We start from the raw sequence: 27,450 nt of genomic DNA, 5'->3' as shown, positions 1-27,450 counted from the left end.
TGCATTTGATGCAGCCGCCGATGTTGAGGACATTGTATTTATTAACAATTAACTCGGTTAATTATTGCTGTACTTTTATTAAACGCGCTGTGTTTATTAGTGTTGCGAATTTAGCCATTTTAACGTCAGAACTCGTAGCTAAATATTGTTGTGAATGATACGTGCTAATTTAATGCTTGTAGTTGCGTTATTTGCTTCTCGCTCGCACTTATTAGTAATTTGTGTTGCTGCACTGCTCGCACGAAGTTGTTTCAAGATTTGGTCACTCTAAAAATGAAAATATCTCTTGTTGGCGTTCGCTTCACAAATATAACGGTTCTTGTTCTTGGTCGTCGGTGTACATACGGTCGGTTTCTAAATTATTTTTGTGCAAATAAGTTAGCACACGACGCTCGACAATTATTAATGAAACACACACACACACGCGCACACAAGCAAACAAAAAACGTGCTGTATAGTTTTGTGATTGTTTTGCGGTTTTACTGCAAATGCACTTGTAACGCGCGTTGCTACGTGAACAATTTTTAGCGCGACGTTAACGGTAAATATTTGTTTTGCTACGAATAAAACACAATGGCAAAGAAGCCATGAAGTAAAAAATAACAAAAACGTCGAGACGACTGTAAAATTGATTTTTATTGTGCGCGACAAGCTAAAAGTATTATTAAAAATATATATTGACAAAATATATATTGACCAAAAAAAAAAAAAGAGCAACACATATCAAAGGTGTGTGTGTGTGTGTGCGTGGGTTGTCTGCAAGGTGTTTTTCAAAGTTGTTTAAAACATTCATATTTTTTGATGAAATTCTTACATTTGAACGGTTTCAACATTTAGGTTGCACGTGATTTGTTTGCGTTTGCTTTTGCTTTTGCCTCTTTGTCTGTTCTGTTGTTTGCTTTGCTACGAGTTAGCCTCTGCACCACCAGCCCATCCACAGCCAGGGAGGCAGGCACATCTTTCGAGTTGCAACCCCCAAGCGAAAGCCGGGCGCGCTCCAACACTTCACTTCACTTCACCTCCCCCCAAGTGCTGCACATGCTATTGGGGGTGGCTTTGGTGGCTAAAACTTGTGATGTCATACCATTGCCATTTACCCATAATAATAAAGGACTTTAGACAGGCTGGCGCGGCTTCTTCGTTACTTTATGTGTGTGTGTTGTTGTGTTGGGTCAATGGGACGCACACCTGCGCAACTCTGAACGCATTTACATATATGGCTTATAATCGAATAAGGCTCAGTTAATAAACAAGTTATCGCTTTTTTATATACTTGGGTAAAGCCTTAGTTGATTTGCCAACATTGCATTCGGGTCAAAGTTGCATAGTTTTGACCCAGTTCCAAGTGACGCGCAGCTGTCTGTCGTTATATAGAAGCTGTGGAAAAGAAATCTCAACAATTCACTGCGAGTTATACGCCCCAAAATACAAAAGCAACAACTAGTTTAGCCTTCCATTACTTATGTAAGAGCATATCGACCCTTTTTACCAAGTTATCATGAGTTAAAAAGACTCAATTTTATGCTGGGAGTTATGCCATTATATATGCCCAACTCTGTTTGTTGTTATATATAATAGCATGCGTTCGCTGATAAAGGACATTAAATTATTTTGACTGTTGTTCGAGCAAGTTAATTTATCAAAAATATAAAAAAGAACTCAATTATCTAAACAATAGTATAATAAGGTATATCGATATCACATGCTATATCAGCTATAATGAGCCATTAGAGCATAAATATGTACTGGTATAGTCATTAACTAAATTGACAATAGCTTTATGGTTCGCATGAGATTTATTTTGTTTACATCGCTTTAGATCAAAGCAAAGAAATGTGAAATAAAAAGCAAGAAGGGAACAACGCAGCAAAGAAAATCAATATTGCTGGGCATATACTACTAACACGCATACAAATACATACACACAGACATGTAGATGTGGAGCCCTGACATAGCGCAACAACGATTTAAAGCAGTTAGGCAAGCGGTAGTTACCGTTATGCGAGACTACGAAGCGAAAATCCAATAAACAGCAGGCAAAGAGCACGCAAAAGCAAAAGCAACTCGCAACTCGCATAATACAGCAAACTCCAAAAATAGACACACACACACACACACATACAAAGCTCAAGTTCTCATAAAAATGTACTAAGTACACACACACACGCGCATACACCAATACACAAACAGCTTGCTAATGGGCGCTCGCTGTGCTGTTGGTGGTGGTGACAAGCACAAATCCTGCCCCTTAAAGCTAAAACAGATCAAAGCCTTCGCCCAGCTGTGCACAGTATGCAACTTGTTTTCCAGATTTCCGCACGCAGTTGAAACAAAGTTACTATTTTTTGTTGCCTGCCACAAGGCGCCAAAGCGCAGTCACAGCTGCTGCGACTGCTGACCAAGCGTTCGCTCGCTCTCTCTGTTTGCCTAGAGAACATTAATCAAGTTTTTCCAATTGTAATTGCAAGTTATTTTGTTAAGCTTGTTGCACACTTTGTTATAAATTTATTACTTATTACTTAAGTTTAAGTTGTGGGCACACACAAATACATTTAACGCTTATTTGCAGTGCATTGGACTTTGCGTAAGCTTAACAAACTTTGTTTTACTACTCATTACTTTTATTTAACTTGCACAGACGCTAAGGCTGCCCATTTATCAACATGGCAACCAAAATGAACATTTTTGTGCACCGCAAATGAAATATGAATCAACTATTTAAGTCTTTTACTTTGATTTGTCTTGACCTTGCCTCACACTTTCGATAGGTCAAGTGGCACAGACGGCTACAGTATGAAATACAAAAGCCTGCGCCGCTAAATGAGCTCAAAGATAACAAAGTCGCTGGCATTATAGCGCTGGTTACAGCCTCCGCCACCCGCTGAGTTGCAAGGCTGCCCCCACACACCTTTGCCCCCCCGCTTAGCTGCGTAGTCGTGCCTTTGTTTGTGCGGCATGCTCTAAAGCTCAGCAGGCGGAAATACAGCAACTAGAACAACAACAAAGACAAGGCAAAAAAGGATTTATGCCGTTGCAATAATGCTCACCTTCAGTGTTGTATGTGTGCGTGTGTTTGTGTGTGTGTTGCTGCATTTATGGCAATTAAATTGTCTTTCATGCTCGGGCTCTTAGCTCGCTTGATGAGGCGCTTTAAGTGAAGGTTGCAGCGCATTTTAATAATCCCCCCCGCAACACATTTAACTTTGGAATTGGAAGCAGGTTAAGTTGTTGCTTTCCGTCTTTTACACCTGCGGACACAGCTGCTTGACATGCTTAGCCTTTGGGCTTGAGATAAAATATATTATAATTCTTGAGAGCGCATTGTCTGAAGAGCTTAACAGTTGATAATTATTGTTAGCTTATCTTTTCATAGCTTGCCAGCTGTAAAGAAAATATTGCTAGGCTAAATTTGTTGCGTTTATAAACTTTACTTTATTTAGAATAATTTTCTTAGCAAATAGAGTTAAAAACTTTGAGCTATTAAGATACTATTTCAGTAATGTATTTAACTTAGAAGTTAACAAATTTGATCAGCACATTTATAAATGATATCAAGCTGAACATTTTATTCATTTATTTTTTTTGCTACTGCATTTTTATCGATCCTCACTTGCATTTCTAATACACTAACATCTAACATTGTCGCTGAGCTCAGCTCTTTTGCTATTTACCTTGGCATAGTTTTTGGTTGCAGTTTTCATTTTGTTGCATTGTTTGCTTTATCGCGTAAAGTTTTGTGGGGCGTGTTGGGGGCAAGTCAAGATGGCGTGCAACATTTGCCACACTAATGAATGTGGGCTATAAATTCGCGTTGGGTTTTTTAGTAGTAAATTGCAAACTAAAACGCAAATGCTAATATCTGTGTGTGTGTGTGTGTTGCAGGTGAACTCGCTGCTGGCAAGGTCAACAACGTGCAACTCAAAAAAAGAAAATGCAGCTTATATAAAACGTGTGGGAGTAAACAATTGAGAGAGCGACACACACACATACATTTGCAACAATTGTGTGTGTGAGAGCGAGACAAAGTGAATTTGTTTCAGCAGACGATGTCATCGATCTCAGCGCAGGGCGTGGTCGAGCGTGCCTCCGCTGAATTATCGAAGCGCATCAATGGTTTAGGCTTACGCTCGAAGCATCATCATGGCAACAGCAGCAGCAGCACAGACGGCAGCAACTCGGCCAATAGCAACTCCAACTCCAGCTCCAATACGTCCAGCGGCAAGACTTCAGTAATGGAGCGTGTCACCAATGCGCTCTGCGGCGGCAGCAGCAGCTCCAACTCCCAAACCAACTCCAACTCCAATTCAAATAATAGCTCAAGCCAAGTGCTGACGCCAGCCACACCTGACAAACCGCTACGTGGCAATGCTAGCGTGCCGCCTGTTGCCAACACGCACATTATAATGCCTGCCTCCAACTCCAACAACACTTTGCCCGCCGCGCACCACACAGCTGCAATGCTCATGCAACAGCAGCAGCAACAGCAGCAGCAGCAACTGCAGGCCATGGCTGGCTCCACGCTCATTAACTCAAATCATCATGTGGTGCCTGTGCCGCCTGTTAACATGCCGCTGGGCGCACCACCCACACCCACAGTCAAGTCCATAGCCAAGCAAATGAACATCACCATACCCGCGCCAGGTTCACCCACATTCAGCACCATGGGCTTGGCCGCTGCACAGAAGGTAATTGAGACTTGGCGCCCATTTGCCGAACTGCTTGCTGTTTTTAAAGCATTTACTCTTCTCCCCACAGATGAACCAGCACATGTATCAGCAGCAAGGCACCAACACCACCGCTCAGGGTTACGCCTCGCAGCTGGCTGCAGCGGTCACCCAGTCCGCGCTGATAGTTCACAAGCACCCGCCTCACATACACAACAGCATCGAAGCGCTGCTGCTCGACGATCGTTTCCTCAATCGCTTCTTTCAATACTTCTCGCCCTACGAGCGGCGCGCGCTCGCCCAGGTGTGCATCAAGTGGCGCGACATTCTCTATCGCAGTCCACGCTACTGGTCCGGCCTGCTGCCCACGCTCCAATGCCGCGAACTGCGCCTCATGCCTGCCTGTGAACGTGGCAAGCTCTACAACTCGCTCATACGTCGTGGATTTCATGCGCTGGGCCTGGTGGGTGCATCCGACGAAGATGCGCTGGATGTGGTGCACTCATTTCCGCTCGCCTCCAAGCATGTGCATTCGCTTAGCCTGCGCTGCTCCTCGATCAGCGATCGTGGACTGGAAACGCTGCTGGATCATTTGCAGGTGAATGCAGAGAACATTAAGTTAAGATCAATATAGTTAAATCAACTCATGTTATATATGTCGCGACCTGCTCGCTTCAATTCCCACTCGACTATGTTAAGTTGCTGTTAACCTTTCAAATTCGCCCAACAGTGTTATTCACATGCTACATTGATCAGTTGGCTATAAGTTTCTTACCTGTGCTATCATTTATACAATTATGCTCGCCTGCCCTGACCGTGGGCGTTCTAGCCACACCAAGAGTTGACGCTGGTCAGTCACACGGCACGTTGCGAAAAAACTGAAAATAAACTTAACAAAAAATTCCTGCACACGCCTAAAATTGAAAGAAAAAACTATTTTTTTATATATATGTGCGCATATCTATTTGTTGCTTATTTTATTTTTATGCTGCGTCGCACGCCAGCGAAATGAAACGTGTCAAAACAGAAAGCAAAGTGTGTCATCAAAAGTTGCAAAAGCTTAGGCCACACCCCCACCCCGCAGTCTCCTGTGCTAACAAATTGATGCGATCAATTGCAAGCGCAAATCACTTCAAAGCTTATGCTATAAATTCTATTTAAAATTATGCGCTTGGCGTAAAAAATAAATTAGTTAGTTAATGGGCCGTGTGCAGTGCTTTATAAAAAGCAAAATATATAAAGCAATCTAAATACAGCGAGCTAAACTAGAATAGCACAAAAGATAGTTAAAGAGAGAGAGAAGCAGTTACAAAATACAAATAGACTGTAGAGTTGATAACCTATATACTTTGTATAGAGTGCAGCTGAATAAATGCAGCAAAGTGTATGCATAATGTTAGCTCGCACTGTCTATGCCGCGAGTTGTGTAATAGACTTTGGTGCTTTATCCTTTTTTTTAGTCGCACACTGCTTAGTTCATTCGTCAGTCGATTGAGACTGCGTGTCAATGTTGGAAATTAATTCAATGTGCATGCATGTCTCTCTCACACACTTATGCGCGCTCTCTTTCGCTCTATGTGTGTGCGCACGTTTGTCGACAAATGGTTTGATTGCAAATTGTTGTCGCTGTGTAATGTCAACAACAATGGCGGCCCCCCAGAGTGCAACAGAGTCAAGGGAATCTAACCGCAGCATATATATATTATATAGCTATGACCTTGGGCAGGCGTGTGCACTCGATGCTGCTGCTGCTGCTGCCATCCTTTGTGTCTTTATTGCTGCTGCACTTTTATTTCCTTTTTTTTTTCGCAGCCTTTGCTTGTAATTTGACATTAACATCACTTGTCTCTGTGGCTGAGTGAAAACGCTGTAAAATTGCGACGGAAATGCGACGAAACATTTCCATATGCATACATATTTAATGTCAAATTGCTGCTGGCAGCCATGTGCTGCATGCGGCGTATACGTAATTTCCTTTTTTGCTGTGATTGAACCCGCTTGACCTATTTAATCGCCTGGGTCTTAAGCCACAAATTGCCAGTGTATCGCTTAGGGCTTGGAAATGTTTTACAAAATTATGACAGAGCATTGTAACCCGAAGCCGAGCAGCAAGGATAATTGCCTGGGAGTCGAACTGAAGTTGCTGCTGCTATATTTATTGCTTTGTTGTTGTTGCTAATCAGCGTTACTTTGCTCGTTTTGCTTTGCGCTTGGCATTTGTTATTGATTTTGAAGCAGTTGACATGTGGCAAAAGTTAGTCCTGGGCACAAAAAAGTTTCGCTTGTTGTTCATAAAAGCAAAAATAAGCCAACAAAAAAACAAAATTGTGTAACAACAACAACAACCATAAAAAGTAGACAAACATTTAGCATTAACAATGAAGTCATTTCGCAGGAAATCAACAACAACAACAACAACAAATGGAAACGACAGCTGCGTCGTCAGTGAAGGCAACAACAATTAGTGCGTAGCTAATTACAAGCAACACCATTTACATATTAACTAAATGATTGCGACATATGATTAGACAGTCCAATAAATGAGTGGCGGGGGGTGGAATTCTGGGAAAAGTTATAGCGAGCATAAGCTCATCAGACTAGTTACATATGGGCAGCTAATAAATAATTAGTATGAATGCTTAAAGATTAAACAATAGGCAATGTGTTATGCGCTTTTTACCTATTCAATATTACGTATACGCAACTTCAATTAGTTTGTAGCACTAAAATGAATTTATTTCGCCTTTTTAACTATTTAATATTACGTATACGTAACTTCAATTAGTTTGTGGTTGTGGTTCAATAGTTGTGAATTTCTGTTGCAATTGCGCAAATTGCTCATACGCAGTGTAAGCTCTGCTTGAGCTTTGCGTTTTGGCCTATTCTAATATATTTCTTTACGTAACGTTAGTTTGGGCACTTCAAAATGACATTTCTGTTGCTTTGTTTTGACTATTTATATATTACGTATACGTATACTATTTAACTCAATTTTAATTCATCGACTTTATACTTTTTAAAAATTTATCTTTTGCTGCCTGCCTTTTTACTTTTGTCAAATTCGTTTAATTTGGTGTAGTTGAGCGATAAAAAAGCTCAAAATTGAACATACTGGCCGCTTTAGGGATTTCATGCTGTGACAGTCATTTATAATGTATTTTCCGTTTGGCTGTTCTGCTAAGCAAATTCTTTTATGCTACTTGCGACCTGAGGCGAAAAGGCAGCGCGTGCTACACACACTTATTTTAATTAAAAAACTTGGCAGACAGCTACATACTATAATTCTATATTAAAACTATTTCGCAGAGTCTGTTTGAACTTGAGCTCGCTGGCTGCAACGAGGTGACCGAGGCTGGCCTTTGGGCCTGCCTAACGCCACGCATTGTGTCCTTATCGCTGGCGGACTGCATCAACATTGCAGATGAAGCTGTGGGCGCCGTAGCACAATTGCTGCCATCACTCTACGAGTTTTCACTGCAGGCAAGTACACATGTGTGTGTATTTAATTGAATTGCAACTCATTTTTTATAACGCTTGCAGGCTTATCATGTGACAGATGCTGCCTTGGGTTACTTTTCACCAAAACAAAGTCACAGCTTGAGCATATTACGCTTACAGTCATGCTGGGAATTAACCAATCATGGCATTGTTAATATAGGTAAGTGTTGCTAACTTGATTAAATAAAAGCAGCGTCAGTTGGTTGCTTTAATTTAAATATAATAGGCGTTGAGCATAGCTGAATTGCTTGGTTTCAGTTTTAAAACGCAGCTGACTAACGGCAAAGATGTTTACTTCAACTCACTCTGAACATTTGTTTATTATAATGCTACAAGTTTTAATAGTTATAAAGCCGCAATGCTTAGGATATCCGCCTGGAGTGTGTTACGAGCTACAAAATTTATAAAAATTGCTGCTGTTTTTAATTAAAATGTGTGTGCGCACAATTCATATCTATGCCTATCTAATATCTACAACTTGACGTCATAGACAGACGAACAGACGAACCCTTGTCAGCCATAAAACTCAATTGGCAGCTCTCTGTGTTGTGTGTGCTCAATAGATAGCCCAACCCTTTAAGCTAAGTAAAACGTGTTAGTACAAGCATTGGCGGCTTACTTTAAACTTATGCATGCATACAAAGTCGCTGAGCATAAGGTAAGCCTTAAGCCGCTGGGCTGTTTGACCTTTTGCCAGCCGTCGACGCAGCTGAGTTGTTTTTTGAGTAGCTAAAGCTGCTGCTTTGCGCTTTTATGCTCAACGTCTCGGTATTTTTGCTTGCCTTAGCATTCATGAAGGGCGTCTGAGTTGCGCTTAAAAGTTTGCAATCAATTTTATGGCAATGTTTTATGGCTAAAGTGGTGAGGGGGTGAGCAGCAGCATTTGTGACATTTATACATTTTACATTTAATGTATATACTACAGAGTCTTGCGCTGTCGTTGTAATTTGTTGCATTCACTTTTTTGTGCTTTGGCTTTAGCCTTAGAGCGTCAGCAGCTGTTTGTGCTGAGCTGCCAATTGCTGCAGGCAGCCCAAAACCAATTGCTTGCCACTTGACTGAGACTTACAGAAAATGCGCATACGCAGTGTTGTGCCGCTTCAACGCTTCTGTGCACACAATTATGTGCACATACATGAGTTTACATTATGCGTAACATAAATTAGCGCAGCTCAGTGGCTTTATATAAATCGATTATATTTTTAGTTAATTTCACATGCGCTAAACTGCAGCCCTGCAGCATTTTTAAATATTCAAAGCTTCAATTTAAGCGCAATTAGCATGCAAACAAGAATATTTAATAAACTTGTGACTGTGCTAAATGCAAATTTAAGAGTTGCCAACTAGCCTAAGTTTAAATAATGAAATTTGAGTTTGTTTACACAAAGCATAACACAAAGTGTCAACAGCAAAAGTTAAAACGACCAGCAACAAACAGCTAAGACTTAGGTTTAGGCATATGTATCCATGGGCGTAGCTAGCATGTTACTTAAGGGGCTCCTACAACTTGCATAGCTCTTATTGTCTTTAACTTTCAGCATTTAAAGCTGGCAGCTGGCACTTCCCTTTTGCTTGTTTATTTTCTATTCTATTTATTTGCTATTCTATTTTTCCCTTTGCCTCTGCATCATAAAATCTAAAGCGACAGCAATTTATGTATATGAAAAAGTTTATGCTTATGTATTTATTTAATATATGCATTTTAATTTAAATGCTTTTACTTCTGCTGCGTTGTCTAATATGTAAAGCTACATTTTGTGTGTGTGGCTACGCCAATCAACTGGAATTATTTAATTAATTGTTAGAGAGAGCCACAAATATGTGCGCAAATATGTATTGATTACGCTCATGTACGTGTGTCTGTCTCTGTGTGTGTTGAGTTTCCCAGAATTATATACATAGGCTTGGCCCAGAGATAATTAAGCTGATAGCTTAAATATAATTGAGCTTTTGGGATTAGTTTTGCATGTGGCTATAAAAAACAAAAACAGTGTGAGTGGCTTTAATTTAATTTGTGCGCTGTTTGCTTTAATAACTTGCAACTTTCTGCGTTAAAAGTTTTGCCAGCAAGTTGCTACTCAAGTCTCGACTGTAAAATGCTCGACATTTAGCTAATTGCATTGCGTTTGTAATTGAATTTTAAAGCAAAGTCAAAGTTCAAATGCTGCGTCTCTCGTTGGGCTTTGATGACACTTCAAAGACTCGCTTGACACACAATTTGGCACGCGAGCCTAAACGCAGCACGGAAACGGAAGTGTCCGCCATGTTGACATGTGAGAAAAAATAGCAAGCGCCTACGGCACAATTGGCAGCCAGTTCGTTCAACTGGGCGTATGCGCGTTTTATGCGCACGCACAAACAGCAAACGGCAAACAACAAATAGGCGACACTTTTGAATTATAAACTGTCGCAGTGCTTTAGTTAATCCCACATTAATTAAGACTGTCAACAAAAATGCCGCAACTCATTTAGCAATTCAACAACAAAAAGAAAAGCAAGATATACTCTATATATATATATAATAGATATAGCTATGTCTTCTCAGCATTTTTTGTCGCTCTTTTGCTGCTAATGAAGTGGTTTGCTTTTGGCTTTTGCGGTTCGTTGCGCGCCTGAACAATTGCAATTGTCATTAATGTCGACGACAAGAACGTAATGTCCATCAATTTGACCACAAGTGCCAGAGAGCAGGCCTCTCATATATAAACAGACTACCAACCGCCCACTTGTCTCTCCCTAGATGTTTATTGTCGCCTCGCTGACTATCTCAGTCGTTGCGCTAGAGCAAGCTATGCAAATCAGCTGTGGGCACAGTGGTTAGCAAAGAATTAGAAAGGGCAGCAGCATTTTAAACTTAAAGTCTGTATGGGTTTAAATAAGCTTAAGTTAGTGCACTTTTTGTATATATTTTATTTATTTATTTTTAATTATAGCCTGGAATTAAATTCTATGGTACAATTGGTATCAGTGTTGCCAGAATTTGCGAGGCAACATAAGCTAGATTGAGGAGAAAAAGCTAGAATAAGCTAGATTCAAAATCTAGGTCGCACAGTTGAGATTTGAAGTCGAAATTCATGAAATTACGAAATGATGAATAGTAAGTAAAAAAAAAAAAGCTCAGCGCCTGCAAATTTCATTCAATTATGAAGGCAATTGACCACTGAGCTTAGTAAACCATGAAGCTTTCAAAAAGGCTATATTTCCCGCTAGCCGCTAGTTTACAATTGCTTTTGAAAACAGCCAGATATAGCGGGCAAAAGGCTAAAATGGCAACGCTGATTGGTATAGCCAAAGCCACAAAGGTCTTCAGGCTACTTTTCTAATATAATAGTACTTATAATATGAAATATAAAATATATAGCATTAGATGCATTCCATTTGCCGTAAAGCTGCAGAATTTGCTCAGTCAGAGTTACGACTATACAAATTTCATTGCATTTAATATAATTCATACTAGGGTTAACATAAGCTGCGATTTTCGTATTGAATTTGTTTTATTTATATCGTTAGTGTACTTTTCTAATATAACAGTAATTATAATATGATATTTATAATAATATATTTGCATTCCATTTCGCTTAAGGCTGCAGAATTTTCTTAGTTAGAGTGCATTTAATATAAATCGGCATTGAATAATTCAAGTAGCTCATACTTGGGTTTGTATTAAATTTGTTTTATTTATATCGCATCTTTTTGTTTATTGTGTTTGCACCACTGTGCCAATGACACATAGGTCGAGGTTAGCTAGCAAAAGTATTCCAATAGCTGCTGCCTGTTTAAATATTTTTCTATTTCTTTTTTCAAACAACCCGCGCTGAGCACTTGCACTTGTCCCAACTGTTTATTCTACATTATTTATCTAGATCTTAAATTCCCTTTTGGCAAACATTGCTGCTGCCAATTTACACAAAAACGCCAAAAGCAAAGAACAAGCGAACAGTTCGTTACGCCCACAAAGGGCGTGACAAGCAGAAATTCATCTTAGTCAGTGGCAGGCAGCATTATCTAATGACTGCGCTGCAGTTGCAATGTGGCAGCTTTACTTTTTCACTTGCCACACACAGCGCGCATATTGCTTACACACACACACACAGTCACACGTTTGACATTTTTATTTAATTACAATTTTTGTTTCAAGGTGCTGCTTGTTGTGCTTTTTGTTTGTCAACAGCAGCAGCAGCAGCAGCAAACTGTGATCAACGCTGTCAGTTGCTGAGCGCATTTCACTCTCTCTCACTCTTTGTGTGTGTGCAATTTTTAATTAACTTATTTTTACACTAGCTGCACACACATAAATTAAAAGCACTGCGAGCGGCGGCGGCGGCGGCGACGGCGCCTTGGCCAACTTGTCAATCAATTGTCTGCTTACGGCCCTGAACTTAACATAATTAACGCCCAAAGACTTTGTAGTTTAGCAAGTATTTCAAGTGTGTTTTACACAAAGCTTTTTAGCCTTGTTCGTGTAATGGCCAATAACCCCAAATGTGTTGGCTACACCACTAAATGATTTTCCAAAAGCCGCACATCCTGCACATCCATCACTGTCAACTTGAATGTGCCTGATGTAGGGCAGCTAATCAATGGCAACAGCCACTCGCATTCCATTGGACCGAACTCAAAAGGTTTGCTCCGAACTAGAAGAGAAAAGCGGTAGCGTATTTTATTTCCTTTGCTACACATGACGCGCATTATGCGTATAAACTATTTTAATATAAACTTTGCTATTTACATTTGCATAACATAAACAGTAAAGTTTGTTGCGCAGGCCAAAAGTTTAAGCACAAAGCTCATAAACTAAAGCTGCTTAAAACTTTCCACTAAATCTACATTAATAGTAAGCAACACAACTGCTTTGCTTACTATTAAGTTTATAACTTAACTAAATGATTTTCATAGCCTGTAGTTTTGTTTTCTTGCCATAACTTTCTTCAAAATCAGCCGTTTATTAAATGTTTGACTGTTTTATGCTTGTATTGCTGCTTAAAACAAAATTGCAACATTACATTTGTCATTTTAGCACTTTGAAATTTTTTTTGCATTTTTTGCCAAAATATCGAAAATTCTAACTTTTCCAAATTTGAATGCAGTTTTATTAATATGCTGCTCACAAGTCTAACGCGGTATAAAACTGCGAAATCGAACGCCATTTAGCTGAGTTAAAGCTTATCAAAGTGCTATAATTAACAGAAAATTTGTCATGTTTGTTTACTATTTTGTTCATAACTTCGCTAAATAATTTTTTAATCATACATATATATGCCCATTTTAATTGTGCCTTTCACGCCAACATATGGACGTATATAACATTTGGATTGGATTTTTTTTAGCCGAGTTATAGCTTCGCAAAGTTTAAAATTCAACAAAAAGTAACTCTTCAGCTTTCGATTTATAGCCATAACTTTGTCAAAGCAATTTTTTTATTGATTAAACACAACAGCATATATTTATTTAGTATCTCATGAGTAAATTAAGCCTGAAAACACTTCTGTGCGAGGATATTAGCTCTCAAAGTTAGAAAGTGTAAAGAAACTGAAGACGGTCATGCATGTTGGCAAAAAAATTACAGGGGTTACATCACGTTTTTGCCAAAACATATCGAAAACGCAGACGTTTCCAAGTTTGAAATGCAGTTTTAATTGCGTATGCATCTCACGCGTCTAACAAGGCATAAAAATCGAAAATCTCGCTGAATTACGGCCTATCAAAGTGCGATATTTTACATTTTCGTCTTGTTTGTTCACTATTTTGTTCATAACTTCGCCAACAAATCTTTTAATCATACTTTTGTACACCTATTTTTAATTGTATTTTCCACGCCAACATAAGGACGTATAGAACAATTGGATCGGATTTTTTTTAGCCGAGTTATAGCTCTGCAAAGTTTGAAATTGAACAAAAAGTTACTCTTCAGCATTGGTTTTGTTGCCATAACTATGTCAAAAACAATTTTGTATTAATCGAACACAATAGCATATGTTTATTTAGTATCTCATGAGTAAATTAAGCCTGAAAACACTTCTGTGCGAGAGATATAGCTTCTCAAAGTTAGAAAGTGATAAGAAATGAAGACGGCCTCATTTTTGGCAAAAATTTACAGGGGTTACATCACGTTTTTTTGCCAAATTATCGAAAACTAACATGTTCCAATTTGAATGCAGTTTTGTTCTCATGTATCTCACGAGTATAAAGAGTATAAATCGGACGCCATTTCGCTGAGTTACGGCTTATCAATCACAGAAATTTGTCTTGTTTCTTTACTATTTTATTCATAATTTGGCCAAATAATTTTTTAACGCAAACTTTTTGCACCTCAACTACAAAACAATGTTCATAAACGACAATCAAAGGGCTGTTTGTTTGTACATTAGCAACCATAGGTTGTTTCTATGTACATCAACAACTAAAGGTTGTTAGCAATGTTCATCAGCAACCAAAGGATGATTGTCTGTACATCAACAACTAAAGGTTGTTTGTCTTGTACATCAGCAACCAAATGTTGCTTGTTTTGTTTTGTACATCAGCACCAATTGGTAGCTTGTTCTCTGGTCTCTCTTTGTATCAATTAACCCTTAAAGTATGCAGCACTTTTCTGCGGTGCATGATCGATGGTCTCTCTTTGTACCAATTGGACGCTATTTCGCTGAGCTATATCTTATCTATGTTGAATATTTCACAGAAAGCTGTTTTGTCTTTTTATTATTAGAATCTCATGAGTTTATTAAACCAAAAAACGCTGCAGTTCGATATATTTTAGTTGAGCTATAACTTTTTAAAGCTTAAAACTGATGGAAAATGAAGATGGCAGCTTGCTCTGTCCTAAGAAAAACCTATTGCTTATACTTTTGAGCTAATAAAGTGTCAGTCTGTATTATTGATGCCTTTTTTGAAATTTAAACCGCAAATTAAATGCTGGGGCTACGCTCATGACCCACACACAGAGCCGAATTGCAGATATGTACGAATGACGCAAGCATTTATAGCTGACGCAGAGAACTATGCAACGCAAATTGCGCATACGCCATGTAGAACGCAAGCTGTGCAGACAGCAGCCGCTGCCTACGCCTAAGCCAGAGAGCTGATGGTTAGCAAATGCCAATCGGCAAATGTTATAAAGCTCAAACTGCACACACACACACACACACAAGAGTTATTACAACAAATGCAACAACAACAATAAATAAAGTGCCTGGCAATTTCCTTGGCACAGCTGCCAAGCAACAACAACAACGCCGCACAAGTTAACAGTGAAAGTGACGTCTGATAAGCAACTTTCACTAACTTTCAACACACACACATAACTTGTATATAAAGTTATATTATACGTTAGTGTTGTAAGCTTAGTTGTGGCTTTGGCCTGCACTTTAATTTAATTTATGCAACGAAAATTTAATCAGCTACAAGTAACACTTTTAGTTGCTCACCCAAGCACTTGCGCTGTCTTATTAAAAATGTATGAAAACGCTTAGCTGAAGCTTCAACTGTCATGAAGTAAAAATGCGTGGGCGTCATTCAGCTCGACTGCGTTTTTCCCCACGCGCTACGCTTTTTAGCTGAGTTTGCAAAGTGTGCAGCAGTCGCTCAGTTAAGTTGCTATATGCTACAGAGTTTTGCACTGTCTACTGCAACTGACTTTACTCATTTAGTTGCGTATGCATTTGATTGGCAGCTGCTGTGGCTGCAGCTGTGGCTGTGGCTGCTACTTATCTTCTCTAGCACTTTAGCAGCTACAGATGTTCCACTTTATTTCTATTTATAAAGCTGCTGCAATTTTTTTATGCCATGCGCATAGTTTTAATGATGTTTGCTTTGTAACTAGCGCACAGCTACGCTCGCTTACCTTTTGCTACGCTTTTTATGCTGCGCGTTGCGTAATGCGATATGAACAAAAATCATTAGAGCAGAAGTTTTATGCCCAGCCAGACAGCAAAGCATAAAAATGCAATTTGTAGCGCAGTTTTATGCTCAAAACGCTCAGCGGCAAGCTTAAATTATAGATGCTGTTAGTTTAGAGCATTTAAAGAAAATAAACCTATAATATAAAGTAATATATTTCGCCTGATTTACAGATTATGTAGTAAGTAAGTCTAAGTAGGCCAAATCCATTCATTTAAAACACATAATTCAGGATTATAAGGTAATATATTTCGCTTGAGGCTGTTTAACTTTATTTTTATTTGTATGTTATAGATTTATATGTCGATTATTATAAGAAAATAGTGTGCAGTTCGCTTGTTGTTCTTGTTGTTTATGCCGTGTCGTGTATATTCAGCCGAAAGTTGTCATGAGCTACAAAGATTTAAGAGTAGGCGTGTGCTGGATCCTCATCGCATTGTAGATGTCCAAGCACATTGATGAGCACAACGCCATCGCAGGTGAAAACTCAAGCTCTGCACTTTGTCAAGTATCTTCGATGCGCCTTGGAATTGGTGTCCTTCGAAGGTCATGAACGAGTCAGCTCAGCGGTAGAAGTTTACCACGTTAATCTATCGAAAATGGAATAATATTGCTGAACAAAACGCTTGCCAATGTTTTCGTATTGTTCAATAAGCGCCATTATATAACAATTATTAAAGCAGTTTACAGCAGCTTGTCGCTTGCGACAAAAAATGAATTGTAACAGCTACGCAGGGCTGCAGACTCTATGCCTATGTTAAAGTTATAATCCAGTAGTTCTTCGCTCTTATATATATATATGTATAATTGATATGCCAAATGCATTCATTTCATGCTCTAGGCATTCAAATTCCAAGATATACTATCGAGTTAATTTAAAAGGCATAGAATGCAAACATTTGTTATGCATTTGTCTGACGGCTAATGCAGCTGCAGCTTATATTTATTTAAATTAAATAATTAATATTATAAATGTCAGTTATAGTTAACCCAGCATCAATTGTTTTTGGCTACACACAATTTTCTATATTGGCCACAAGCTGCACTCGTAACAATTGCAAATTAAAGTTTTTGATTGAAATTTAGCCAAATGGTTGTCAATTTGCCAAATTGTAAACTGTCTAACATTTGTCAAAGTTTAGTGTCAGCCACAAATATATATATATATATAATATATGTATGGCAAGCGCCCCCAAGCTGCTTGTAATGGCCAAGAATTGTTTTATGTTGCTCTCGCGAGTGTCGTTTGCTGTTAATTATACAAAAGTCGTCGCTGTGTGTTTAATTTTTAAACGCGCCATAACTATTAGCGTGCCCTCAATAGACTTAAAGCCAAGTTACGTAAGCCTTATGTTTGATTTAACATAAATGAATGCTTTTAAGCAGCTGGCCTATTGCTAAGCAGCACACCGCAGGACTTTGACTTCATTGCCAATTAGCCGCAACGAAAATTGAACTTTAACTTTAAGCAGCTTTGCTGCTTGCAGCATGAATAAATTTCAATTGTGTAAGCAGCTTTTGGTATTTAACATTGTACGCATTTACACTAAACAATCTATGCACAATATTTTATTCAAATGTAGCCGCTCTCGTACTTTAAGCACTCCAAGGACAGCAAAACTTTTGCGCACTGCAAGTTGAAACTCGTAGCAATAAAGCAGAGAGAAGCAAAAAACTGTGTTACATGAAACTTTTGGCGCATGTTTGTTTAATTAAACTAAGGGCGTACCCAAAAAGAAATATGTTGCGAAATGCAAATAAAATTAAGCATACGCAACGTAGTGTGTGCTTAAATATTATACAATTAAATATGCAAATGAAGTTACATTTAATATAAAGTGCATTTAATTAAGCATGTTTATGACTGCTTTAAAACTCACCAGTCCACAGCTGCTGCTTGACTTGTCAAAAATCAATATAAATGCTGACAGTTTGCCAAAAAGTTAGCTGAGATTAGAGCAGTCTATAGTAGGTCATGAATATTTATGTCCAATAGCAGTTTGTGGCTTTGTGGTCTTGTGCTTTGTACAAATGCTTGAGAACAATTTGAACTTCCAATGTGAAATGCATTAAAGCAAATGTGATATTTTTTATACAAATTGCCACTGTAAATTGTCAAGTTATAGCTTTGGCCCACGCACACACACACACACACACACATGCCGCAAAATGCCGTTAGCTATTATGGGCGAAACTACACGCGTTACAAATTGTTAACTTGGCTCACACACACACACACAGACGAACAATTTCGTGCTCATGTTCACTATTTTGTTTCGCATATTTTACCAAACGGAAAAATTTCCATTTACATATCAAGTAGCTAGCTCTGGCTCTCTCAGTGTGTGCCCTGGTAATAGGGCAAGCTGTTACCGTTAGCTTTTGACATTTTCCACAAACAGCAAATTCGATTTAGCTCTCGCTACATCAAAGCTAAAGGTTTTTGGCCTAATTAGATGCGTTGTCTGCTGCTTTGATCCTTAAATTGTATTGAGAAAGAAAGAAGCTCAATAAATATTAAAACTGTTGCAAATTTTACTTACGCTATTTGTTAGTTGAGGCTGCGAATTGTAATTGGAGCTGTGAACAATCAAGAAAATATCTCACACATTTGCAAATTTGCCACATCACTGACTCTGACACAAATACTAATAAATAAGACACACAGACACAGCTTGTCGCATTCACATTGACCCTCTGCGCTGCCCTCTGTAGACGCCAACGTTAGATTAGATCACAAATATGTTTTTTTATTTAAATTTTGTTGCTTGTCTCGTTGCTTGTTGTTGCAATTTCAGAATTTGTGATCGCAAAAACGAGTAAAGTGGCTTACTCAATATAAAAGAAATACCCGTTAGTGTCGGTCACAAACCGAAACTGCAACACTATAAATCCTGCTTATATATATATAACTTTATAGCACGTACTACGTTGCGTTTGGTTGCAGCGCTGATAATGACAATGAATTTCCGTTGCGATTACAGGCGCGATAAATACGCGCAAAAAATCAGTTTACAATTTCCAATTGATCTACAAGCGCTGAGCTGAGCTAAGCTGAGCGCCAATGCAATTCTTAACAAATGTAATTTAATCTCTGATTCGCGCTCTCTCTCTCTCTATGTCTGCGCTTACTGTAAACTGTAGTTGTAGCTGTATCTTTATCTCTAGCTGCAGGCAGCTGCTGAGCAGAGGCAGCGTATGTATCACAATTGCACATATTTCTCATAATTGTAGGCCTTTGTTAACTGTTAGACTCGTATACTATGTATATGAGTGTTGTGGTTTTATTAGCTTTGAAGTGTAGCCACAATTTGTTGCAGCTTCCATTGTTGCCAATGGATACAATTTCAGCTAACTGTAGACTGCTGTTTAGCCCACTTATAAATTGTCTGCTCCTGCCTCCCACACTCTACTACGCTTTGTTGTGGTTTGTGTCTTCGCTAAGCGTGTATAAGCAAAGTATAAGGCTAATTGTTAGTTTGTGTCTAAAGCGTCGTCTGTTATGCCATTTAATATTAAGTTTAACAATTACTTTTTGTACTGCATAATTCTGTTAGTTTTTCATTTACTTATTGCTTTATTGCCTTTCATGCCATTTGTAATTCAAATCGTTTTGTGGTTTTTTTGGTCAGAAGCCACACAAGCGTTGCACACACACAAAAACGCGCTCAGTCTAACAAACTGCCCCAGTTTACATACATATACACATACAAATACATAACTATATGTATTCTATATGTAAAGCCGCTTAGTTACTGCACTTTTGGACTTCAGCTTCAACTTCCTACGCTGTCTTCAAGTTGTTGTGCTTTCTTTTTAGCTTTGTTCAGCACACAAATTGGCAGGCAGCAGTCAAAGCACGTGGCCAATGGCAAAGCGACGTCTTAGCAACCCTTTTAGGCCAAAAGTGTGTGTACTTACCTGGCCTTAAGCAGCTTACGTATCGTAATTGTAACCGTATGCTAATGTTACCTGACTGCCTTATCAACTGACTGCAAAGACAACACAATCTTTGTTGCCTGCAGGAGCTCGCGGAATTTTAAGCTTCGAGTTCAAGTGCAACAGCAAAACAGCACACACTTCAAAAAGAGTTACAAAGTCTTAGGCAGCTTGTGTTTAATTATTTAGCATTTGTTTTAGTTCAAAAAACTAAACAATGCAGCTTTCATATAAATGAAATAGAGCACGAAAAGCAAAAAGAGACTGTGGCAGACACAACTGGAACAAAGTTGTCATTGTCAGGCAGAGCAGCAGCAAAGGAATCTACTCAAAGCGAAATAAAACCAAGCTCATCTGTTTTGTCAGTTTATATAGGCTTAGGGGGCTTACGACAAATGCAATTTGTCTGCAGTGAAAAAATCTCTGCAAATCTTAATGCATTTAAATAATTTCAATATCTGGGCAACTCAAGCTGCAACTTTATAAAAATTTAATAGCTGCTGGGCTGCAACCTACTTAAACTTAGTACCCGTTGCAGTCATATGCTCATCATTGAATCAAGGCAGGCAGGCAGGCAGGCCAGCTAAGGACGTGCGCTGTCAAGCCAAGTGGAGCAGCTGCAGCTGCAATATTTGCTGTAGTTGCTGTAGAAACTTTTGCGTCAGAGTTTTTGTTGCACTTGAAGTTAATGTAAACTTTTCGCTTTTTGCTTTGCAGTGCACTCTTTGCCGCATCTAACGGTACTCAGCTTGTCCGGCTGCAGCAAACTAACCGACGATGGCGTCGAGCTGATTGCCGAGAATCTGCAAAAGCTGCGTGCCCTCGACCTGTCCTGGTGTCCGCGCATCACGGACGCCTCGCTCGAGTATATAGCCTGTGATCTGAACCAGCTGGAGGAACTGACGTTGGACAGGTACGTACATATATATATGTATATATTTCAGTTTGTGGGTGTGCATAACGTAATTATTCATGAGTCAAATTCAATTTCCGTCGAGCGAGTGCAGTTTGCCTTTAGCTTTTAGTTTCTCTCGCTGCATAAATTTCAATTGCTCGTCCTTAATTAGCGCCCTTTGCTCACAGCATAAAATTTATTTCAAACAAACTTTAACAAGTACATACTCTTTACATTTCAGATGCGTGCATATAACCGATATCGGTGTGGGCTATATATCTACCATGCTCTCATTGACGGCGCTCTTTCTGCGCTGGTGCTCTCAAGTGCGAGACTTTGGACTGCAGCATCTGTGCTCTATGCGTAATCTACAAGTGTTATCCCTCGCCGGTTGTCCACTGCTCACCTCATCTGGACTCTCTAGTCTTATACAGCTGCGTCATCTGCAGGAGCTGGAGCTAACTAATTGTCCAGGCGCCTCGCAGGAACTCTTCGATTACTTGAAGGAACATTTGCCGCGCTGCTTGATAATCGAATAATGGATGCCATAGAAATCATTTAAACTATGTTTTTCAAACTATTTAAACTATAAGTTATATCTCTTTATGCGTTCTAGTCAGAGAGTTCCTTTAGTTTGTGTTTTCTTCTTTTTGTTTCTACTGTGATTTCAAAAACACTTGAACTAAGTTTAGTATATAAAGCAAATCCTCGACAAAGTTATTTATTTACAACATGCAGTACAATACATAAATTATTTATATTATTGTAGTCTTAATGCAAACACAATTTTAATTAAACTCACTGTAATTAAACATAAACAAAACTAAAATATTTGTAAATGTACATTTAAAAAAAACATTGCGCCCAAAAAAGACAAGCAAAACAAACAAAATGTAAAATCAAAAGAAATCTATATATCTACATATATATATATGCAATTTATTGTTCAAAGAAATACCTTACAAATGGCCGACATGAAAAAAACTAAAATTATTTATATGCAGTATTGCTAATCAGCTTTATAAACTTAGCTCACTTTTGCAGCCCCCCTGACCACTTAGAAAACGTCAATAATTGTAACATACATACTTTAACTATGCTAAAACCAAACAAATTCAATTCTTTAACAAATACAGAATTAGTTAAAAGAAATTAGACAAAAGTGAAAGCACGCTAAAAACCCAAATAGCAAAGAAAATTTTCTCATATGCAACTTGTGCAATGATCAAATGGTATAAACTAAAGTCCCTGTGCCGCCCTTCCTAGAACTAAGTCGCCAAACGACAAAAAGAGTTAAATATATACATAAATATATTTAAACCAAAGCAAACAGTTAAAGCTTAAGAGCTGCGCTACCAAAGATAAGAAGTAAACCTACATATATGTTTGTTTTTAAACAGAGCGAAGATAATTGCTTGAAGTTAAGAATATTGAACAAATGCAATTTGCAAAATCTAAAATAAACAATTCTAAACGTACTTGAATAACAAAATTGATCAAATACTAACTTTGTACAAATATTTATTAAACTTAGTCTAAATTCATTATTCTTCGCAGGCCCCTTCGCCATCCTCATCGTCATATTCTGTATTATCTTCACCATCATCATCCTCCTGCTCATCTTTGTTTTGCTGATCCCACCAGGAGAGTACGCCCAGGCCAGACTCATTAATGGCGCCCTGTGGAATAACAAGCGTTACTATGTTTAATGTTGGAATTTGCACTAGTATTGCTTACTATGATTTTGTACGGCGTTTTGACATCCTGCGCTGTTGCAGTGGCTGCTGCTGAGGTGCTGGAATTGTTTTGAGAAGCATTCTCGGTCTTTGGCGGGCCTATCGGAGAGGTCTCCTCGAATATTTCGCGAGACACGCGAAATTTAATAGGCTCGCCGACGTCCATAAACAAATCATGCTTGCCACCATCCTCTAATGGATATTCCCATACCCATGCCTGTTCCGCCTCATCGAAACGCGAAGGATGCTGCAGTGCAGCATGTGGTATAAGTATGTCATCAAAGAATCCGAGTGTTACATTAACGCCCTCGCGACTGCAGTTGCGTATTTTGCCGGTCATAACTGTGCCCACCATGGGACGAAACACCACATACCGGAAAAGCACTTCGGTATGCGAAGCGCCGTCACCAGGCAATATAATCGAGTCCTTCAGCGAAACAATCTCCTTAAGCGCTATGCACAGCCCCACGTTTAACAGTACCTAAAATAATTGTTAATGTTTATTAATTATGTATACGGATAAGAATGTAAGCTTACCTTATTGGCTAATTTGCGATCTATTTCATCACGTACGGCATCTACTAGCTTTAAGTTAAATTGATCTGGTGCAATGCGCACATTGTCTTTCAGCTCCGCCAGCACAAACATGCTCCAAAAACATTTATTTCATTTAAAATTAATAAGAACTAAATGTTGTTTACGTTTTCAAGCATGTGTTGTAGAGCTGCGAAACTATCGAAGGCGCTATCGATATATTTCGAACACTATAAAATACCAAATACGTTCCGATACGTACATGTGAATGGCAAAATGCAACAGCTGTTCAACTACACGTGCCGCGTATTTCACAAGTGTTTTTAATTAAAAGCAAAAGTTTAAAAGCTTGTAAAGCATATAAAAATACGCTGCAATTGTAGCCAAGTTATTTATAAATTAATTAAGAGCCTGAATTTTCATTTATTGTGCAATATGGACGATTTGCATAAATATAGCGATGCAGAAGAAGATGAAAAGGAATTGGAAAAGGTGCGTACTTACAAATATTTTTAATTAAGATAAATTTAATCTTTCGCTTTGCAGTCGGAGTGGCAGGAGGATTTTAAAGCACTGACGGTCGGGCATGAAATGTTTAAGGATATAAAGTTAACAGAAAATGAAGCCATAGATGATTTAGGCGAGAAAGTTATAAATGAGGCTGAAGAGGAAGAGGAGGACTATGCATATGAATCTGGGGATGACGATTATGATTTGCACGATGATTATGATGCCTATGAGGAAACTTACAGTGGTTTTAACAAACACAATGCACAGCCCCAGTTAACAACTGGAGGCGGCGTCGGCGCTAGCAATGCTGGCTCAACTGGTGGCGCACAGCGCGTAAGCAACTATCAACCCAATGAGAAGGTGCTACGGCGTTACTCAGCGCGTATAAATGTAGAAAAGTATGATCCAAATGCCAAAATGAGTGCGCAAGCTGCAAATCGTTTGGTCAGCTTCGATCGTCGGCAGGAGACAGAACGTGTGCGCGTTCGTGATAAGCATGATCGTGCTACAGCGGAGCAGGTAATGGATCCACGCACACGCATGATACTCTTTAAGCTGCTTAATCGTGGACTTATACAAGAGATCAATGGCTGCATATCCACAGGAAAGGAGGCAAATGTTTACCATGCTGTCTCGAAGAATGGTGAGGATGAGTATGCTATAAAAATCTACAAAACGTCTATACTGGTGTTTAAGGATCGAGATAAGTACGTGTCTGGCGAGTTTCGCTTCAGGCATGGCTACTGCAAGCACAATCCACGCAAGATGGTCCGCACCTGGGCAGAAAAGGAGATGCGTAACTATTTGCGTATGCGCAATGCTAATGTGCCCGTTCCGGAGCCAATACTGCTTCGTTCTCATGTGCTGGTCATGCGTTTCTGTGGCAAGGATGGTTGGCCTTCACCCAAGCTTAAAGACGTGGAGATCAGCACATCGAAGGCGCGTGAGCTCTATCGGGATTGTGTGGTCATCATGTGGCGTATTTACAATCAGTGTCGTCTTGTGCATGCCGATCTGTCCGAATTCAATATACTCTACCAAGATGGTCAGCTGATCATCATTGATGTTAGTCAATCTGTGGAGCATGATCATCCACATGCATTTGACTTTCTGCGTAAAGATTGCACGAATATATCGGAGTTCTTCCGCAAAAAGTCCGTGGCTACCATGACAGTCAAGGAGCTGTTTGATTTTATCACAGATCAAACTATAACGGAGCAGAATATGGAGCAGTGCCTGGAAAGCATTTCCGAACGCATCAAGGATCGCGATTTCGATGCTATAACAGCGCAGGAAAAGATTGATGAGGCAGTTTGGCAAAATACATACATACCAAAACGTTTAGATGAGGTAAGCTAATGAAATTTTGTTAATTTTGAGCCCAAGATTCAAATCTCACTTGCCACAGGTGCCGCATTTTGAGCGTGATGTAACGAAAGCCAAGCAAGGTGTGCAGCAGGATCTGGTATACGCTAAGATTACAGGACTAACATCAGCCTTGAGTGTGCAGCAACAGCCTGATGTGCTGCATAAAGAAGGCGAGGAGAATGAAGAGGAGGAGCACTCCAGTGCAGACGAAAGCGGTGATTCTGATAATGAAGACGAAGAGAACCCCAAGTTTAAGAACTCGGCTCGTCCTAGAGACGAATCACCAGAAAGCAAGAAAGCTCGTAAGAAGGCTGTAAAGGATGCAAAAGCAGAGCAGCGTAAAGTAAAAGTGAAAAAGCATGTGAAGAAACGCAAAGAGAAACTAGGCAGCATGAAAAAGTAAATGTAAATTCGATACAAAATTTATTTGTATAAGCTCGAACATAGTTAAGTAACTGCCGATTAGTAACTTGTAAATAATTTCAAATCTAAGCAATGTAAAATATTTTAAAATGATAACAATATAAATTGTTACAAGACTTACGCACTGTCAAGATAATGTGTATTGTATATTTAACAACTGTCAAATTGTAAACTGTCAATAAGGACAACTCTAGTGAAAACTTGTAGAGTTGTGTATCTAGGTTGTCAAAAACTTGCTGCATAATATTTGTAAAAATACTTTTCAACTGGAGCTTGAGCTGCCATATAAAGAGGTAATAACTAAAGTTGACACAACGATCAACGCCTTAACTTTGTGAAATAGAAATTAATTGAAACAAAAATGTCTGAACATTTTACAGATACTGCCGCAGAGACAAGTCGGGCTAACGCTGTGACGCCGCCACAATTAGCACAGTTTGGTTTACATCGTGTCAAAATGTCCAAGTCCAGTGCAACGCAACGTTTGCTACGCTCCCAAAAGGGCGACAAGTCGCAGGACAATGAATTGTTTGTGAAGGTGCCCAAGTTTAAAAAGCGAGCACAAAGCACAAGCAAAGGAGCGCTGGATGGTCAGGAGGAGCTGCCGGACAGCGTGCTCAAGGATGCGCAGCAGCTCAACAATCAACGTGTGTATAAATATCTCAAGCAGCCCTATTGTCAGCGTTGGATCTGGTGCGAGTTTATGGAGTCCTTTGTAGACAAGGCGCTGCTGGCTTGCGCCTATGACATACATAGCTATATGCATGCCTGTTTTCCACAACTGCAGACGCGTCAGTTGCCACGACGCGCTTGGCAGCTCATACGCCGCAGCATGGGCAAGGCGCGACGCTTCTCGCCGGCCTTTATAGACGCCGAGCGCATAGAGCTGGAACGCCTGCGTTGCCTGCTGCGCCAGCTGCAGCAGCGTAGCTTTAATCTGGAGCAGGATGGCGAGCTGTTGGCGCTCATGCCCAAGTTTGTGCCGCAAGCCTTGGCCGTGGACACTAAGGTTATTAGTTTGCTGCATTTGCCGCTGCTGAGTCTCTACAAAGGATGCATTGTGGACTTTGATCCCAAGGATAGCAGCTATTTGGTTAAGTTCGACTACAATGGCCAACAGATGCTGCTGCGTCTGCCCGACTGCTTGCTTTGCACTCTACACGAGGGCAAGACTTTGCCCTTGGCCTCCATTATGCAGAAGTCGGATGACAGTGATCCCGCACAGCTGTCCAGCTTCGAGAGCAGCATTGGCAGCTCAGAGCAGCTGTTGGATGCTTTGCTAAAACTACAAAAGCTGCTGCAGGTGAAGCGCAAGACAGTGGACGACATGGCCAGCATGAATGAGGAGCTGGAGGCCAGTGGCATGCAACTGCCTGCCAGACGTGAAACACGCTTAACACCGCAGCGTGAGAAGCTGCAACGCCGCTATGCCACCAACATGATCATGCTGCACCGCGTCAATGTGGACATCCTGGAGCCGCTGCATGTGGTGCACACTCATCTCAGCGAGCACGAATCTAATGCCCAGCATCGCAAGCATGTTTCACGCAATGAACTCTATGAGAACTGTCGCACCTTGGCGGAGCTGGATCTCAAAGCTGCCTCACTTAAACCCGAATCGGAGGCTACGCGTGAGCTTGTCCTGCGCCTGCAGACTTTGCTTTATCTCTGCAGTGAGCTGGGCAATGGCAACAATGTGGAACTGGATGCCATTATGGATGACTTTTTGTCAAATTTGCTGGACAGCTATCCTTCGCAGCTTAGGGATGCCATTGGTGGCATTATCGGCCTTTTGCAGCCTTTGCGTGAGCACATTGTTACCCTATCCAGGAAGGAGGCCGAGCGCTGCGAGGTTGTTTTACAGTTCGATGTTAATCAGCATCTACTGCATGAGGAGTCCGATATTGATATGGGCTTATAATAAGTCTTATTTATAAATGTATTGCATTAAATGTGTTAAATAAATTGAATTGATTGGCAAAGGACCAAA

The 27,450-nt window shown here is 39.7% G+C and overlaps 5 protein-coding genes across 8 annotated transcripts; 3 read left to right on the top strand and 2 right to left on the bottom strand.

Moving 5' to 3' along the window:
- Positions 1 to 34: 34 nt before the first annotated feature.
- LOC108600440 (F-box/LRR-repeat protein 16) lies at positions 35 to 21,643 on the top strand. 4 transcript variants are annotated; one of them, XM_017988022.2, is made up of 7 exons: positions 35 to 541; positions 3,883 to 4,685; positions 4,756 to 5,262; positions 7,971 to 8,144; positions 8,205 to 8,322; positions 20,712 to 20,907; positions 21,131 to 21,643. In XM_017988022.2, the coding sequence occupies exons 2-7, from the start codon at positions 4,047 to 4,049 to the stop codon at positions 21,426 to 21,428; spliced, it is 1,932 nt and encodes a 643-aa protein (XP_017843511.1). In that variant the 5' UTR covers positions 35 to 541; positions 3,883 to 4,046; the 3' UTR covers positions 21,429 to 21,643. The 4 variants fall into 4 exon arrangements, with proteins under 4 accessions (XP_017843511.1, XP_017843515.1, XP_017843514.1 ...); XM_017988026.2 differs by having other exon boundaries at positions 36 to 541; positions 4,759 to 5,262; XM_017988025.1 differs by having other exon boundaries at positions 327 to 346.
- Positions 16,290 to 18,914, bottom strand: LOC117134783 (nuclear transport factor 2-like). The gene is given in 4 exon segments (XM_033293549.1): positions 16,290 to 16,537; positions 16,539 to 16,647; positions 16,650 to 18,534; positions 18,599 to 18,914. Coding segments are annotated over 3 exon segments (306 nt in total). The 5' UTR covers positions 16,717 to 18,534; positions 18,599 to 18,914; the 3' UTR covers positions 16,290 to 16,407.
- A 122-nt stretch (positions 21,644 to 21,765) lies between the features above and the next one.
- On the bottom strand, positions 21,766 to 23,364 carry LOC108600782 (DNA-directed RNA polymerase III subunit RPC8). Its single transcript, XM_017988551.1, has 3 exons — positions 23,163 to 23,364; positions 22,627 to 23,106; positions 21,766 to 22,568 (listed from the first exon to the last, which is right to left on the bottom strand). Exons 1-3 carry the CDS (start codon positions 23,271 to 23,273, stop codon positions 22,434 to 22,436), a joined length of 726 nt encoding a protein of 241 aa, XP_017844040.1. The 5' UTR covers positions 23,274 to 23,364; the 3' UTR covers positions 21,766 to 22,433.
- Positions 23,365 to 23,572: 208 nt separating this feature from the next.
- LOC108600780 (serine/threonine-protein kinase RIO1) lies at positions 23,573 to 25,527 on the top strand. Its single transcript, XM_017988549.1, has 3 exons — positions 23,573 to 23,651; positions 23,706 to 25,019; positions 25,078 to 25,527. The coding sequence occupies exons 1-3, from the start codon at positions 23,595 to 23,597 to the stop codon at positions 25,438 to 25,440; spliced, it is 1,734 nt and encodes a 577-aa protein (XP_017844038.1). The 5' UTR covers positions 23,573 to 23,594; the 3' UTR covers positions 25,441 to 25,527.
- An 87-nt stretch (positions 25,528 to 25,614) lies between these two features.
- Positions 25,615 to 27,440, top strand: LOC108600781 (protein lin-9 homolog). Its single transcript, XM_017988550.1, has 2 exons — positions 25,615 to 25,753; positions 25,841 to 27,440. Exon 2 carries the CDS (start codon positions 25,918 to 25,920, stop codon positions 27,379 to 27,381), a length of 1,464 nt encoding a protein of 487 aa, XP_017844039.1. The 5' UTR covers positions 25,615 to 25,753; positions 25,841 to 25,917; the 3' UTR covers positions 27,382 to 27,440.
- Positions 27,441 to 27,450: the final 10 nt, after the last annotated feature.

The sequence above is a fragment of the Drosophila busckii genome, chromosome 3L (assembly GCF_011750605.1).
Source record: "Drosophila busckii strain San Diego stock center, stock number 13000-0081.31 chromosome 3L, ASM1175060v1, whole genome shotgun sequence".
Lineage (NCBI taxonomy): Eukaryota > Metazoa > Arthropoda > Insecta > Diptera > Drosophilidae > Drosophila > Drosophila busckii.
Note: the sequence above shows the minus strand (reverse complement) of the source record. Positions and strands in the feature narration are given on the sequence as shown.

Excerpts from the sequence above, each read along its gene's own strand:
- LOC108600781 (XM_017988550.1), top strand. The coding sequence starts at position 25,918 with ATGTCCAAGTCCAGTGCAACGCAACGTTTGCTACGCTCCCAAAAGGGC.
- LOC108600782 (XM_017988551.1), bottom strand. The coding sequence starts at position 23,273 with ATGTTTGTGCTGGCGGAGCTGAAAGACAATGTGCGCATTGCACCAGAT. Across the intron at positions 23,107-23,162 it reads ATCGCAAATTAGCCAATAAG|GTACTGTTAAACGTGGGGCT; the intron begins GTAAGCTTACAT and ends CAATTATTTTAG. Across the intron at positions 22,569-22,626 it reads AAACGCCGTACAAAATCATA|GGCGCCATTAATGAGTCTGG; the intron begins GTAAGCAATACT and ends GTTATTCCACAG.
- LOC108600440 (XM_017988022.2), top strand. The coding sequence starts at position 4,047 with ATGTCATCGATCTCAGCGCAGGGCGTGGTCGAGCGTGCCTCCGCTGAA. Across the intron at positions 5,263-7,970 it reads CGCTGCTGGATCATTTGCAG|AGTCTGTTTGAACTTGAGCT; the intron begins GTGAATGCAGAG and ends ACTATTTCGCAG. Across the intron at positions 8,323-20,711 it reads TCATGGCATTGTTAATATAG|TGCACTCTTTGCCGCATCTA; the intron begins GTAAGTGTTGCT and ends TTTGCTTTGCAG.
- LOC108600780 (XM_017988549.1), top strand. The coding sequence starts at position 23,595 with ATGGACGATTTGCATAAATATAGCGATGCAGAAGAAGATGAAAAGGAA. Across the intron at positions 23,652-23,705 it reads ATGAAAAGGAATTGGAAAAG|TCGGAGTGGCAGGAGGATTT; the intron begins GTGCGTACTTAC and ends TTCGCTTTGCAG. Across the intron at positions 25,020-25,077 it reads TACCAAAACGTTTAGATGAG|GTGCCGCATTTTGAGCGTGA; the intron begins GTAAGCTAATGA and ends CACTTGCCACAG.